This window comes from Lasioglossum baleicum, chromosome 7 (assembly GCF_051020765.1).
Source record: "Lasioglossum baleicum chromosome 7, iyLasBale1, whole genome shotgun sequence".
Lineage (NCBI taxonomy): Eukaryota > Metazoa > Arthropoda > Insecta > Hymenoptera > Halictidae > Lasioglossum > Lasioglossum baleicum.
The window spans coordinates 10,187,576-10,201,571 of record NC_134935.1 but is presented as its reverse complement, the minus strand read 5'-3'; the positions used below and the strand labels follow the sequence as shown (position 1 = coordinate 10,201,571).

The 13,996-nt window shown below is 41.2% G+C and overlaps 1 protein-coding gene and 1 long non-coding RNA gene across 19 annotated transcripts in view; one reads left to right on the top strand and one right to left on the bottom strand.

Moving 5' to 3' along the window:
- Mtd (TLD domain-containing protein mustard) overlaps positions 1 to 13,996 on the top strand; it is a 253,295-nt gene that overhangs the window by 214,620 nt on the left and 24,679 nt on the right. For 12 of the 17 annotated variants that reach the window (XM_076427942.1, XM_076427939.1, XM_076427937.1 and 9 more), the window contains 5 exons: positions 127 to 293; positions 2,318 to 2,353; positions 3,674 to 3,836; positions 9,021 to 9,246; positions 10,581 to 10,667. In XM_076427942.1, coding sequence (XP_076284057.1) covers positions 127 to 293; positions 2,318 to 2,353; positions 3,674 to 3,836; positions 9,021 to 9,246; positions 10,581 to 10,667 — 679 coding nt within the window. Of the gene's footprint in view, positions 1 to 126; positions 294 to 2,317; positions 2,354 to 3,673; positions 3,837 to 7,736; positions 7,872 to 9,020; positions 9,247 to 10,580; positions 10,668 to 13,996 lie in introns of those variants that run through there. The other 5 variants (XM_076427935.1, XM_076427933.1, XM_076427931.1 and 2 more) reach the window with 4 other exon arrangements.
- LOC143210787 (uncharacterized) lies at positions 854 to 13,860 on the bottom strand. 2 transcript variants are annotated; one of them, XR_013009338.1, is made up of 4 exons: positions 10,184 to 13,860; positions 8,999 to 10,102; positions 3,294 to 3,874; positions 854 to 3,223 (listed from the first exon to the last, which is right to left on the bottom strand). It is a non-coding gene; the product is annotated as an uncharacterized LOC143210787 (long non-coding RNA). The 2 variants fall into 2 exon arrangements; XR_013009337.1 differs by lacking the exons at positions 8,999 to 10,102; positions 10,184 to 13,860 and adding an exon at positions 3,965 to 4,104.

Below are 13,996 nucleotides of genomic sequence, written 5' to 3'. Positions count from 1 at the left end.
TATTTATGTGTTGCAACACAATCGCCGCGTCGAAATTATGGGCATCCCTGGTGCCTGCAGTTTCGAACGCGCCAATCAATTATGTTCAAAGTTGCATCGTTAACTTGCTTTACGATTTCCTTTCAGACGGTCCTCCGTTGGCACATTCATCAGACAACAGCCGTTAACATCTTCGGGCAGCAGCAGCGTTGAAAGCTGCCGAGGCAGCAAAACTTCAACAGCGGCGCCACGATTGGACTACCGTAGCATGGTCTCTGTCGATGACATGCCTGAACTGTTCGTCAGTTTCGACAGTAGGTATCTGGACCTGTTGGTCCTGTTATGAACGACATATTTTCGACACTCTGCGTTCCGGAATGGTTGACTCAATAATTGCGAACACGAACAGGCTCCTTTTACTTCGACTACTTTTTCTTTTGTACGGGGCAGTCTGCTTTTCAGGCTGTGGGTCGTTGCATTTTGGTAATATCTACTGGATCGGAAATCATTTTGTATTCAGTTTGTGGTATTCGGTGTAATAGAAATCTCCATTTACTATTACGTACTGGAAGCTGAAAAGAAGTCGCTTGCGACGGCACAGAGGCAAGGGGTCTTTCACTAGGCACGCCTGTCCCCTTCACCGATGCTCATGTAGTCCCAATATTTAGGCTTTGAAGGCACACGCTACATAGTATGTGTGACCGCTGTAGCCAATATTTTGCTAGAGCCGAAAATACATGTGACTCGGGGCGTGCTCTTTCGGCATTTGTTCCAAGCGACTTCTTTTCAGCTCGCAATAATAACAGTTTTGTGGAAATTTCTTAATGTCAACATTTATACCAAGATGCATCTGCTTGCACGGAAAAGTGGAACACCCGGTATACTGAATATCTTTTAGATGGCGTATTTTCTGTGCATGGGATCGTTATCACGTTCAATAAAAAGAAATATAAAGTACGGGGTGATTAGAAAACATAAGTAACAATACAAAATTGTAACTATAATTTGCATAGAATTTGTTCTATAAAAGATACTACTAAAAAAACGAGGAAACTTATTTTTGTAAAATTTTCTAACTCTCATTGATCGCCCAATATACATGAAACACGCCGCTGTGGTAACGAGTGTTCGTTCCCACGGGATCGATACAATATGGTAATTAATTACACGTAGCCACGAGTACGTAAAAACTAAATGGCAATAAAGATGGCAAATGGCAAACGGGAATATTACATATCACGCACTGCACTCGCTCGTATGTATAGACGGCTTCTTAAACGATCTGTTACTTTGCTAGTGCATTTATTATCCCTTTCTTCGAATTTTTGAGCGCCTTTGGATTCGATCTCGAAATAATAATATCAAAAACCAATAACGAACACATTTATCATTCTCTGACAAACAGAATAGAGATTCCAAAGAATCCGTGACCAAACGCGCTTGCATTTTTTACTATATGTTAACGTAGTCTCGATATTTTCTATATTTTCAAATTTCGCTCGTTTGTCATTACTACACTGCAGATTTTATGAGTTCGGAGATGATCAGAAGCTCGATTGATTTCCGAGTCTCCATTTTATTTACCAAAGAATAAAATCAATAAAGCTTTCTTTATTTTTAGTTTAACCTCTTGCACTCTGCCGTGCACATTTCAGGAACATTATAAATGTTTTACTAAAAAAAGATGCCAGTAATTATAGCAGAGTGCACGGGGGCTAATGAACTCTTCAGTCATAAATATTGATTTTCACGGAGTACTTTACAACAGCACGTACCAAATTTATTAATTCTATGAAAGAATCTACGCAAACTTCATCAAATACAATGAAGTCTCTTATTGTATTAAATCTCGAACGATCGAGCACGCCATGAACGAATAAAATCCGCAATCTAGTCATTACCAGTTCTATATTTTTATCGAGTTTAATCTCTAGTTACTTTTGTTCACGCTGTTTCGCGGATCCAAGCGATTTTCGAATTTCGAACGTTTCGCACAGATTCGGGAAACAGTTCTTTTGCTCATGATCTCTCCGCTTGGACTCCGCTGTCCCGACAGACACCCGGAGTCCAAGCTGAGTATTTTTCATTATCTATCTCATTGTTGTTATACTAAGCGGAGAACGTTGTCGTATCTCCAAGATTTTGAAACCTCTTGCTCCACTCGAAACACACATTTGTCGCCTCAACAAATTTCGGTTCATTTTCTGCATCTAACAGTAGTAGTCGCCGACATGTACAAATTGTTGATGCCCGAGGACGCAAGGGGTTTCGCCCGTTAGTGTGCCGACCATTATTCATACTAATGCAGTAATGTCATATGTTTTTGTTGTCCCTCTAGTCCAAGCACCTAATTTTCCCGAACTCGAAGGCCTCGGTAGGTTCATACAGTATTAGCTTGCTTATTTTCTACCCCTCGTGTATCACCTCCTCGCTAGAACTCACCCATGGGTCCCTAACCTTTTGTACATTTCGAGGTAACTATACTGTGAGAAGGTGAACATAAAGAAACCATAAACAGTCCTTTTCAATTTCAATTAAAATGTTCATCTGTACGGTAGAACTCTTTTGAGCTCGAAATTAATTTGAACGTTTCAAATCATGATCATAAGATAGTTGATCAGCGAAAATATATTGTATCTTAAAAAGAGTGTTTCGTTTGGATCAATTTCCCTATTTTCGCGGTATCGTTACCTCGAAGTATACATTGTTTCTGTTCGTTTATCATGCTATCCACGAATCTCTTTCCTCTCACCTTGCGCTCGATTTTGCCGTTGCACTTGCACACTGTGTACTTCACTTATGTATGTATTGATATACCTGCTGCTGACTACTGGTCGCCGATTTCGAGCACTCGCCACGATACAATTGTCACCTGATACACTTCTTTTCCGTGTACCTTCTGCGATGATGTTGCCTTGTACATTGTGGGATTTGGAATTTGCTGTGAGAAGTGTTAAGGTTTTTTGTTTTTATCTTGTTGCCTTCGTTTTTCTCGGTACACGTACAGAAAAGGGTCGATAACGGTAAGGTTCTTGTATACAGCGATTGTTTTCAACGAAGAGTTTGGTTAAATTGCGTTACATTTAGACGTATTGTTATTACGATATCAATGTTGCGAATGTCTGTGGTCGATAGAGCTTTATGGATTTGTCTCGGCGATCAATGGATCTTCAGAGAATGGAGGCGGCTGGGTCGTGCTTCTTCTTTGCTCCGCCTTAAGCCACGTCCTTCGCACAGCTCATTGCTGGAAATATGCTAGTGTCAATGAAAGCATTTTGCCGAGAAAAAGGAAAAAAAAGTGTATCGAAATGAACCTTTGTCTTTTCTGCAATCCCAAATCCATGCGACATATTGTGCTCCTGTAATATCTTTGTGTTTGTGCGTCCGTGACGATGAATTGTTCCAAGTAATAACTAAGAATGTAACGCTTGATACTTTACGGGAGAAGCTTCTTACGAATTTTTTGTTCCTCTTTTTTTTCTGGTAATCGAATCTACGCATACCACACGAGGGGATCCGTCTCCGCGCTGTGAATATTCTATAGAATGGACTTTTGGCCGAATTCGACGTGTGTTACGGCGTGTTCAAGTGATTTCTGAAAAGAATCAAATCGTGCATTAGATATAGAAACAGAACATGAACCAGAATTGGCGTGAACAAGTGTTATATTGCATCTTTCTGTCGAATTATATAGAGCTTATACCGCGACCAGCCCGTTCCTGCGAGGATCCACCATTGTACCTGAGACTGCGAACTGGAAGACCAAAGGACAAGAAGATCCCACGGTCCACGCCCATCATGAGCTACGGAAAGAAGAAACTACGACCTGAATACTGGTTCAGTGTTCCTCGTGATAGGTGAGTTCCATCTTCACACTAGACTTCATAATCTTTCTCTGCGAAACAACAGTTGACGTGGATGTACAATAGATTAGTGAGAGGAGTTAAGAAGATATTTCACAAGGAAACAACGAATTCTTATTTACCGATTTGAATGAAATGGGTAGGAGTAATTGAAGCGAATCTTTTAGGGCACAGGCCTGGTTGCTCAAATGAGACGCCGACAGGTACCCACGCCAAATCTACTGTACCACTTTTTAGCGTACCATGCTGCACCATTTTTTTTTTTTACAAAACCGACGAATGTTCCGATGCTCATGAAGACAACGTAAGAGGGTGGGGAGGGGATAAACGGTTCGGAACATGCATTGTTCGTTGTGAGGACACGGTCACGGCGCGGCGTGTTCGGTGATTTCCGAGACCGTTGTCCGATCGGATTTCGATACATAGCCGGTAACGTTTTAACGGGTACACGTGAACCGAGCGTGGCGTCACGTGACGAGCCAGCTCAAGTCGCGTTCGCGTATCATCGAACGTGTGCGTCTCCCGCAACGTTTCCGCTCCGTGGCTAGCTAACGCGATATTAGTCTGGCCGCGGAAAGAAAACGCGACGGGAGCGCACACACCTGAATGCCTGTGCCTGTCCCTGCTCGTTTCGTGTCCGACCACGACAAAACGCCGACCGGTGGTTCCTCGCGGTCTTGGTGCGTCGCGTCTTCGTGCTATAACTACACAACGTATAAATAGTCGTTCGCCGCTGATCGCAGCATCGGACACGAGCTGAACTCGTTCGTGGAAGATTTGAACCACGCGTTCACCGTCACGTGTCCCGGGGATTAGGTAACGGGACGTTGTCAGCAGCCGCTCCACTGTTAGCTACCGTTTCACACCTGTAGCCCAGAACGGATTGTTGCGACACCGGAACGGAACGATTCTGCACTCCGATCAATTTGTGTCCAAGCGATACGGGCTAGACTGCTTTCGAGAAAGCCGGTATTCGAACGCTTACGTTTTGCAACGTTTACGCCGCTGATTAGAAACACGGTTCTTTTAATTTTTTGTTTTAAAGAGTAATACTTTGTCTTGAATTTTAGATTCCCGAATGTAAGGTTCGAACTGCAGTGTTGGAAACGATGTAACCGGCTAGGGGAAGGCTCGCGATTATATAATCGCAATTAGAAAATAATTGAGCTATACTCGGGGCTATGATAAAACTAATTGAGTCTAATACCTCGTTCGTTGTTGCACGCGTTGGAATACGCGAATTTAGACATTCAAGCATTTAGTGAGAAAGATATAGGCACTGATCTCTTTTAAAAATTGATTCCAGGGATTGCTGATAATTGTACGTCGCAAATGTGAGCGTTCGAATACTTTCGCCAGCCACTGTATCTCGAGAACTTGGATCCAATCCAGTAGTCGAAGTTAGAAAGACTAAACAAAGCGTGACGTCAGGATTTCAACCGTAAATGGGTCAAGAAAAATGGCCCACGTTCTTTCTCAGGATAGTTTTGAAAAAATAAGAACTTCCAGCAGCAGTGAAGAATTTTTGTGGAAATATTGTATTGGGAAATAATGTCTTTCCAATAATTTGCATCGAATGGGCTGGATATCTCCGCTTATCTTTCCGACAGAAAGAGTAATAGGATTTTCGGGAGATAAGTTTGCAGTATTCGTCACTTCCATGAATTCGAACGTCTTATCGCTTATTCGCGCACACACTTGTGTCCGCTTATCCAACGCCGCCGTGGGTGTAGGTTAATACGAATCTAGTCTAATCTGGTTTTTCGCGTGAGATCGCAAAAATTTTCATCTAGTGAAATTGTAAAGTTGCCGTGTGGCTCTTTATCTTCCGTACAATTTTGAGGACGATGTTTTCGCGCAGAAACTTATCAGTGTGTTTATCATTTGCGGATCACGAATTTTACGTGTTCAAGCTTCTACAATTTTGCAGAAATTGTCAGACAGATGTATTTAAAAACGATTTCTATTTCCAGCTGAATTGCACCTGCGTAAACATCCGCGATGCAATCGTTTATCTATTCTCCGTCGCTGGTCCTTGGTATACACGAGTGTTCAATTGTACCTTCGATGTAACAGTAGAACTTCCGGAACTGTTTTAGCTTTTTCATAGACGCAGTTTTTGTATGGCAGTGAACGCGTCTGATAACGCGCGGATAATAATGAGATAGCTAACACGTGACGAGCGATAGATAAGCTATTTCCATGCACGGTCTAGAATCTAGAAGGTCATCAGGAAAAATATCATTTTTATAATAATAGCAGAATCATAGCTAAACAAACGATGTTCGTGCAGACTCTTCGTCGACGATCCAGCAAAAGGGTGAAGTCCACCAAAATTGTATTATCTCAAACATATTCAAATTGTTCGGCAATTTTCACGAGTATGATTTTCATCTCTGATAAATGCAACGAGCATATCGCTGGAACGTTTTGCTAGCGGCAGAAATTGTTGTGCCAGCGATTCCACAGAAAAAAGGCGGCGCATTACAGCGAGGTAGCTCAATTGAAATTTGCAAACCACGAGACGCAACCAACACTTACGTCAGCTTAGGTAACCGTCACGACTACAGACAGTCCCTCGGTGACTCATTTTGCTAATTTCTCTCAGTCAACCGGTGCGACTCTAACAAGTGCCACGTTTGGAATCCTCTCGGTTACGTCAGAGTGTTGTGATAGTTTCTCTTCGAGTACCGGCGCAGGCTGTTCTCTATGTATTGTGGATTTCCGTCGAGAGACAAACTAATTAAACAGACTTTTCTTCAACTCCCCTTTTATAGAATTATTTTATCGTTTCTTTTGGGGCCCTAATAATCATGAATTGTTGATCTCAAACATGTTTAATCCAGTTGTTCTTCGAGAGAACTTGAATGTACACCGTCAAAGTTTTGTTTATTAATATGTTAAAGATGTAGAGATGATTCACAGACTCTTTAATAAAAATATTTTTAATTTCTCGTTGTCAGAAATTGCTTCTACTTGAAAAATAAATTAACTATTGCTTCTTTTGGCTTTGACTAGTCGAAAAAAATAGCAGCTTAGATAATCCTAGTTCCAACTATAGTCCCGGAGGCGTGGAATGTATGTGTAAAACAATAAACTGACCGAGCCCGTATTTTCTGAGAATAACGTGGGTCAAGGTTGAAATAACTACACTCACGACGAAACTCGTTCAAAGCTTCTGAAACGTGTGCGTCATCGATGCCATCGGAGTCTTTTAAGCAACCATTACAATCTCGTAAACTATGAAAAATATCGTTCGAAAAAATGCAGATTAGAAGATCGAGAAAAAAAAATAGTCGAGTGTTGGTTAACCGCTCGTTACAGATAACTCGTAATTGATAATTTTATTGACGATTGTTTGGCAGGCCGGTAGACCATAATTTTTAGAAGCCGGAACGCAGATGTAATTGTTCGTTTATCTTATCGGGGCTGGTTTGACAAATTTACTAGCAGAACGTGAACGTTATTGACATTTTTATTTCACAATTTTAACGCATGAAATACGAGCAAGTAATAAGTAAGATAAACATTGGTTAGCTACAGATCCCCGTCCCGATCGATCATCCTGGAGGACTATGAATCCTCATAGTCGTCTATAAGCGTGCCACCCAAGGTCCCCCGAGCAAGAAAGGAAATCTGGAATGTGAAATCCTCGTTCATGGCTAATTTTAACGCGTCGGCCCTCGGTTATCGTTCGAAGTGCAGCCTGTACCGCGTAAAAATAGTCGAATCGGTTAGGTTCGCGAGAGATACAGTGGAAACGGGATTAATGCGCTCGCGGCAGCCTCAGAAGTAGGAAACGTCCTTGCAGGGTCGTCGACACACGCGGCAGATCGTTAGAGAAAGTTGAAGCCGGTTTCGTTGAGCTATACAAGAGACATTGCAATCGAATAGACATTTATCGGTACCGGAAAGCCACAATCGCAACATGAACTGGACTCTAAGTGCCGTCGGCAACGCTGTGAATTTCGTTTACAACGAACATGTGTCGCCGACGGTTAGACACATCGCACCTTTCGTCCATCAAAGGTACATGCTACGAATTATGCGCTTCGTTAACCTCCGGTTACTTAAGTGAAAGTTAATGTTATTTTTATTCAACGAGGTTAAACCAATTTTATTTAATGAAATTTAATTCAACCATTGCATTTTTAAAGTACAGGAGGCCCGCCTAAGGGTTAAATCTCTCGTTTATCTTCAAGAATTAATTTCGTTCATAACACGGTTGCTGGAACAATGTTAATCAGACTATGTTAATGAATTATACATCTCGCGAGTTTTTAAATAAATGTCATTCCCATATCTGTTTATATATTAATGTAACAATTGTTGGGACAGCGCGGTAGGTCGATTATTGCTTCGCAACACGAACATGATACAATTAATAATAACGCGTCAACATCTCGTGACACGCGAGGGTGTCGGTGTCAGAACGTCAATCATTCCTCTGGTGAAACAATGAGAGATAAAGAAGAATTATTTTACGACGAACGGATCACTGTTTCTGTGAAAAATGTTATTCTGTTATTCTGTGAAAAATGACGTATAACATACTGAAATTCATTTGCTGATTCTAAATCTGGTTCTGAAATACGAACTCCTGTTCACAAGTACAAGTAATTAAACTTGTGAACTTTTGCCAACAAAACTATTTATCTGTTTATATACAGGGTGTCTCAACTGAAGGAGGCCACCTAAATATCTCCTTTATTTTTAATGCCACAAAAAAGGATATTTATGGCATAATTTAAATGGTATCGAAGGAGGATTATCATGGAAGAACAATTTTCTTTTGTCCGGTCATTTTGTCATAGTTTTTTCAAGGTCATCGTTATATTTTATCGGGAAAACTTATTTTTTATTTATTCCATCTTGTTAATGATATTTTCGTTGCATATTCAAATGTATTTTTCAGCCGTTATAAGATGGAATAAAAAGAAGATAAGTTTTCCCGATAAAAAAATAACGATGACCTTCAAAACACCATGAAAAAATAAGCGGACAAAATAAATTGTTCTTCTATGATATTCCTCCTTCGATACCATTTCAATTATGCCATAAATATCTTTTGTACCATTAAAAATAAAGGAGATGTTTAGGTGGCCTACTTCAGCTGAGACACCCTGTACACATATAATTTGACGGTTGCTACATACGCACGTATTCTGTTGCTCGCAGGGTGGACGACCTCTACAGGTTCATCCATGCGTGGGTGCCGTCGCTCTATGGAGAACTCGACGAAAATTACTGGAGGGAACGGGGTTACATCCTGGCGGACACCGACACGGATCTGTCCCCAGAATTGTCGCCCCACGAAGCTGGAGAATCCGGCGAATCCACGGAGGATGGCAAAACGCGTCAAGATGGCGACGAAATCTCTGACCTGACCAGGGAATCGTGGGAGGTGAGTTCTTATTCGAATCCTATTCCGACGATCGGCATCATCGACGCATTTGTTCGCCTGCGAATTATTCAGTTTTAACACGCTGAAGACCCAATCTTCACACTACTGCGTCGCCATTTTGGTATCGAAGGTCTCTTGGGACGAGGTAGAGAAACGTTAAGTTCGACAGAACCATTTGTAGGCAATTTAAATAATTAAATTGTTCGTCTCTTTAACCCTTTGTGGGCGACGATTATTTTAGAATATCGTGTCCCGGTTTCAGGGTCTGGATGCGCAATCCTGATGTCGTTGATTCGTCCCCGAATGGTTGGAATCACTACGAAGCGAGTTTTTTTTTATTGAGAAAGACGTCCGGTGTAAAATTCTATGGAAAATGCGACGAACATTTCGAAACTGTTGCAAATCTTCAGCGTGTTAATGCTTCACCACATCAGATCACTCGACCACCATTCATACATCACACGATTGAGTTGCTCACGTTCGATCATAATCGCACCGTACTCACCACTTCATTCGCATCTTCTCGCATTCCGAAAGCACCGTGGGCAGTGAACAGTTTTATTTCTCGAGCGCTCGTATCGGCGCAGTTAACGCATCCTCCGCATCTCGCCTCACTTTTTCGTTCTCATCGTTCATGCAGAGTTGTCATCGTTCCGTTCCTCGGTCGCATCGCTTCTCCATTGCACCGTATTCTCAGGATCGTTCTTTTCTTTATCGAGAAGCACCACATTTTTCTCTCTCGTCATATCTTTTCGCCCCAAAGCTTCTGTTTTTTGAAGGCCGATGATTTTTCATTTTCAAACGAAGAATAGATGTAGTTGTGGCTCGATCCTCTCGTCGATATCGCGAAAGTCGACTAGAAAATACAATGTAACGAGTAATCACTCTCAATTAAATGAAGGTGATTGAACTGGACATATGTACATTGCTAATTTACCCTGCATTTATCGTGTGGAGCGTGGCAAACCGCGGTAGATTTAATTTAACGAAATTTAGAAGATTCACTTCAACTGAATGCTGGAAAATAGAAAAAATTGTATTAAACCATTTCCCATGGAAAGATCTTTATAATTTCAATAAAAAAATATGATAAAATATACAAAGCCGTTCATTTGAAATTCATAAAATAAAATCTGAACGAATTTATTCGAAGAAGAAAATTTATGAAATTATCTATGGGATACTTTCTTGATTAGCGGAATGGATAAAAATTGTTGGAAAAAGATAGAACAGATTTGTCGACATTCGCGGTAAAACTGACGAGGGGATCGGGTCAGTACATATTAGCCAGTGATAGAGAATCGCTAAAAACGGCCGATTGTATTGGCTAACAGCTGATCAAGGCCCCCTACGTAAAGCTGTACAGCATCCTGAAGACGTCGAGCACGTCCGCGGATTCGGAGCAGATCCAGGACCCGGAGGTACTGAGACTAACCCCAATACGTTTACGTATTCCCCCGATGAACGTTGTTACACAAGGCACCACTGTAATTGCTCGTTGTTGAGTGACGCACCTTTATATACCACACACAAAGCCACACCCGCCACTCTTTTCGGTTGTGCAACATTATCGGGCCCACGTGTTTCCCGGGGCCCGACCCACTTTGTGTCGTTGTTATTGTTCTCGTTGTTGATCGAACCACTGTGGCTTCCGGGCACTTTAGCCGTGCCCCGATCGTTCGATCATTCCCCTCTGTGTTTAGAATTCCTCTGCCGGATGCCGAGGCGAAAACACACATTTTACCAACGGTGTGTCGGCAAGCCGAAATTAATCGCGCGCGAATGCGTGTGTCTTACATCGCTTGGATCCCATTCACAGTTCGCGTCGTAAAATTGACCGACGATTAGCATGTTGGACGAGCAACAGACTGTGATTCACTGCACTGTTAATATTCGAGCATGAATGTGTACGATTTGTCAACTTGTGAATTTGGATTGCAGTCTTGCCGAATGGGCAGCACAGGTGTTATAGTGTTTGGAGGAAATTTCGGACCTTTGACAGTGTTGCAAGGTCTTCGAAAATATTTTGGATTCCTTGGAAATGTTGTTAGTGCTTGCGAACAAATTTTGGGGTTTTTGGAAAAATTGTAGGACATACAAAATCTTTGGGGCCTTTGAAAATACTGTAGGGTCGTAGAAAAAATTTTGTTAAAATAATATTGTGGGGCTTTTGGAACAATTGTGGGTCTAAGAAAAATGTTTAGGGACTTTAAAAGTGTCGTAGAGTCTTAGGAAAAAACTGGGTTCTTTAGAAAAATTGTAGTGCTCGTGAACTTTTGGGATCTTTGAAAATAGTGTGGGGTCGTAGAAAAAATTTTGGAGCCTCTGGGAAAGTTATTATTGCCTAAAATAATGTTGTGGGGCTTTTGGAACAATTGTGGATCTAAGAAAAATGTTTAGCGACTTTAAAAGTGTCGTAGAGTCTTAGAAAAAAAATTGGGTTCTTTAGAAAAATTGTAGTGCTCGTGAACAAATTTTGGGATCTTTGAAAATTGTGTGGAGCCTTGGAAAACATTTTGGATCCACGAAAAAAATTGTTTGATCTAGTCAGAGCAGTTGGCGGGTGTTAAATTCGAAAGTGCTTAAGGTCCACGAACCTCGTAACGCGACCTTGGTACAAGAAGTCGATATCCGTCTGACGATACGCACGTTCACGTCCCACGCGATAATTAGTGGTATATCGGTGAGACAGACTGACCCAAATTCACGGCTTCTTGACTCTCGTTGACCGATCAAGTTGACCCGAATGCAAATCCTCGACTTCGATCATGCTTTCTATCACAGTGATGTATAAATTAATTTAACATCCACAGACATACTCCTAATTGGATGTTTACTTTTTACTCGGTTTAATCCGTGACTCTATCTACCTATTATAAAAATTGAAGAATTAATCTTGTATGTATTTTAATGTATAAATTAATTTAATATATCTGGCTGTGGATATCTTATTAGGAGGATGTTTACGTTTGATCCCATTTAATTCGTGATGTATCAATGTAACAATTACCTCGAGTTATGCTATTAACACTCAACCACTGTAATTGAAGCAGTGATTACTTCTTGAACCTCTTTAGAACCCACAAATCCTACTCGAATTTGTTCGAGCAATTTTATTTTATTTAAAAAGTCACTGACTATTGTAAAAATTGAAGAATCTCATACAAAAGAGTATTGATACAAAAATGTATGAAATTTCTACTTTTTGGATTTTCTTTGTTCTCGGGAAAGGGATAAGAATTCGTGATGAACAAAGATTACGGATATTCTGATCTCCGGAAGGTTAATGAGTCGTAAATGCTTCTCGCATGATGCCACTGTGACCGATTTATTTCCGGAAGGTCGTGGGCAAACGCGCGTCACTCCTTCCGTTGAACAGTGGCTTCATTTGCCAAATAGAGGTGTACGTTGTTACCCGAACAATGAGCGCAACCGGTGAATCTCGGGCTATTCTTGTGATCGATTTGTTGATCTATCGACCGGGCGAATACATTAGCGTTGTCGGAAAACGCGTTCCTTCGAGCTCTCCGAATTTTCCGCTTCGTCCTCTCGTACCATAATCGAACGTGTAGCGTTTGTAATCCAAATATTCTTCGCCCACTTGTTGATTTTCTCGTCGTGAAACACACTTGCGCCTAGCATGACGAACCTAACATCGGTGGTTTCATGACTATAAAGTAGTTCAGAAGAAAAATTGTCGCCTCAAGGTCACCGCCCCACTCTTCTCAATTTTCTCTCACGAGAGAGAGAGAGAGAGAGAGAGAGAGAAACTCTTAAAAATATCTCCCTCTAAAAATAGGACACTGGAGGAAGTCCCGAATTGTCGAATGTCTCCGTTCACCACGAGGTCCTCGAGGATAACGCAAAAATGACAAGCTTATTTTCATTCGGTATTCGTTGACGTCACTGACAATGAATATTACGGAGGGACGTGCGATGTAATTGTCGGCTAAATATGAATTTCGTCGAAGATATTAATCGGAAAGTGGAAGGTGTATGGTCTAGTTAGAATAGTTAGATTCTCAGGATACGCTGTTACACAGGAAACGCGACTGTCCGTGGGTGGATCTTGTTTATGGTCGATGCACCGTTCCCAACTCCGACGCGGGAGTTACTGCCTTGTTTATCGCGTCTAAAATTATTCGTTCAAGCGTGGAGGCAAGCCTAGTTTGCGAGGAAGTTGTCGTTTAGCTCTTGCTCCTCGCAATCAAGTCAGAGAATTTTCCATGTATGGCTTCTGAAAATTTTCAAAAAATACTAGAACATTAAAATCGATAGAAATGAGTACGATTTTTATTCCTTTCGTATCTACAAAAGGCTGTTACCACTGAAGACCAGATTTTGTTTGAATCCACTGTCATAAAAATTGCACAAACATCCGCAATCTATATGTTACACGTGCTTACAGTTTGAATAGCAGTGTGGGAAGGATTAGTGGCGCCTTTACAACATTAAATTCGATAGAATCGAGTACGATTTTTATTTCTTTCGTATCTACAAAGGCTGTTACCACCGAAGACCAGATTTTGTTTGAATTCACTGTCTTAAAAATTGCAGAAACATCCGCAATCTATAGGTTATTCGTGCTTACAGTTTTAATAACAGTATGGGAAGAATTAGTGGCGCCTTTACAACATTAAATTCGATAGAATCGAGTACAATTTTGATTCCTTTCGTATCTACAAAGGCTATTACCACTGAAGACCAGATTTTGTTTGAATCCACTGTCTTAAAAATTGCACAAACATCC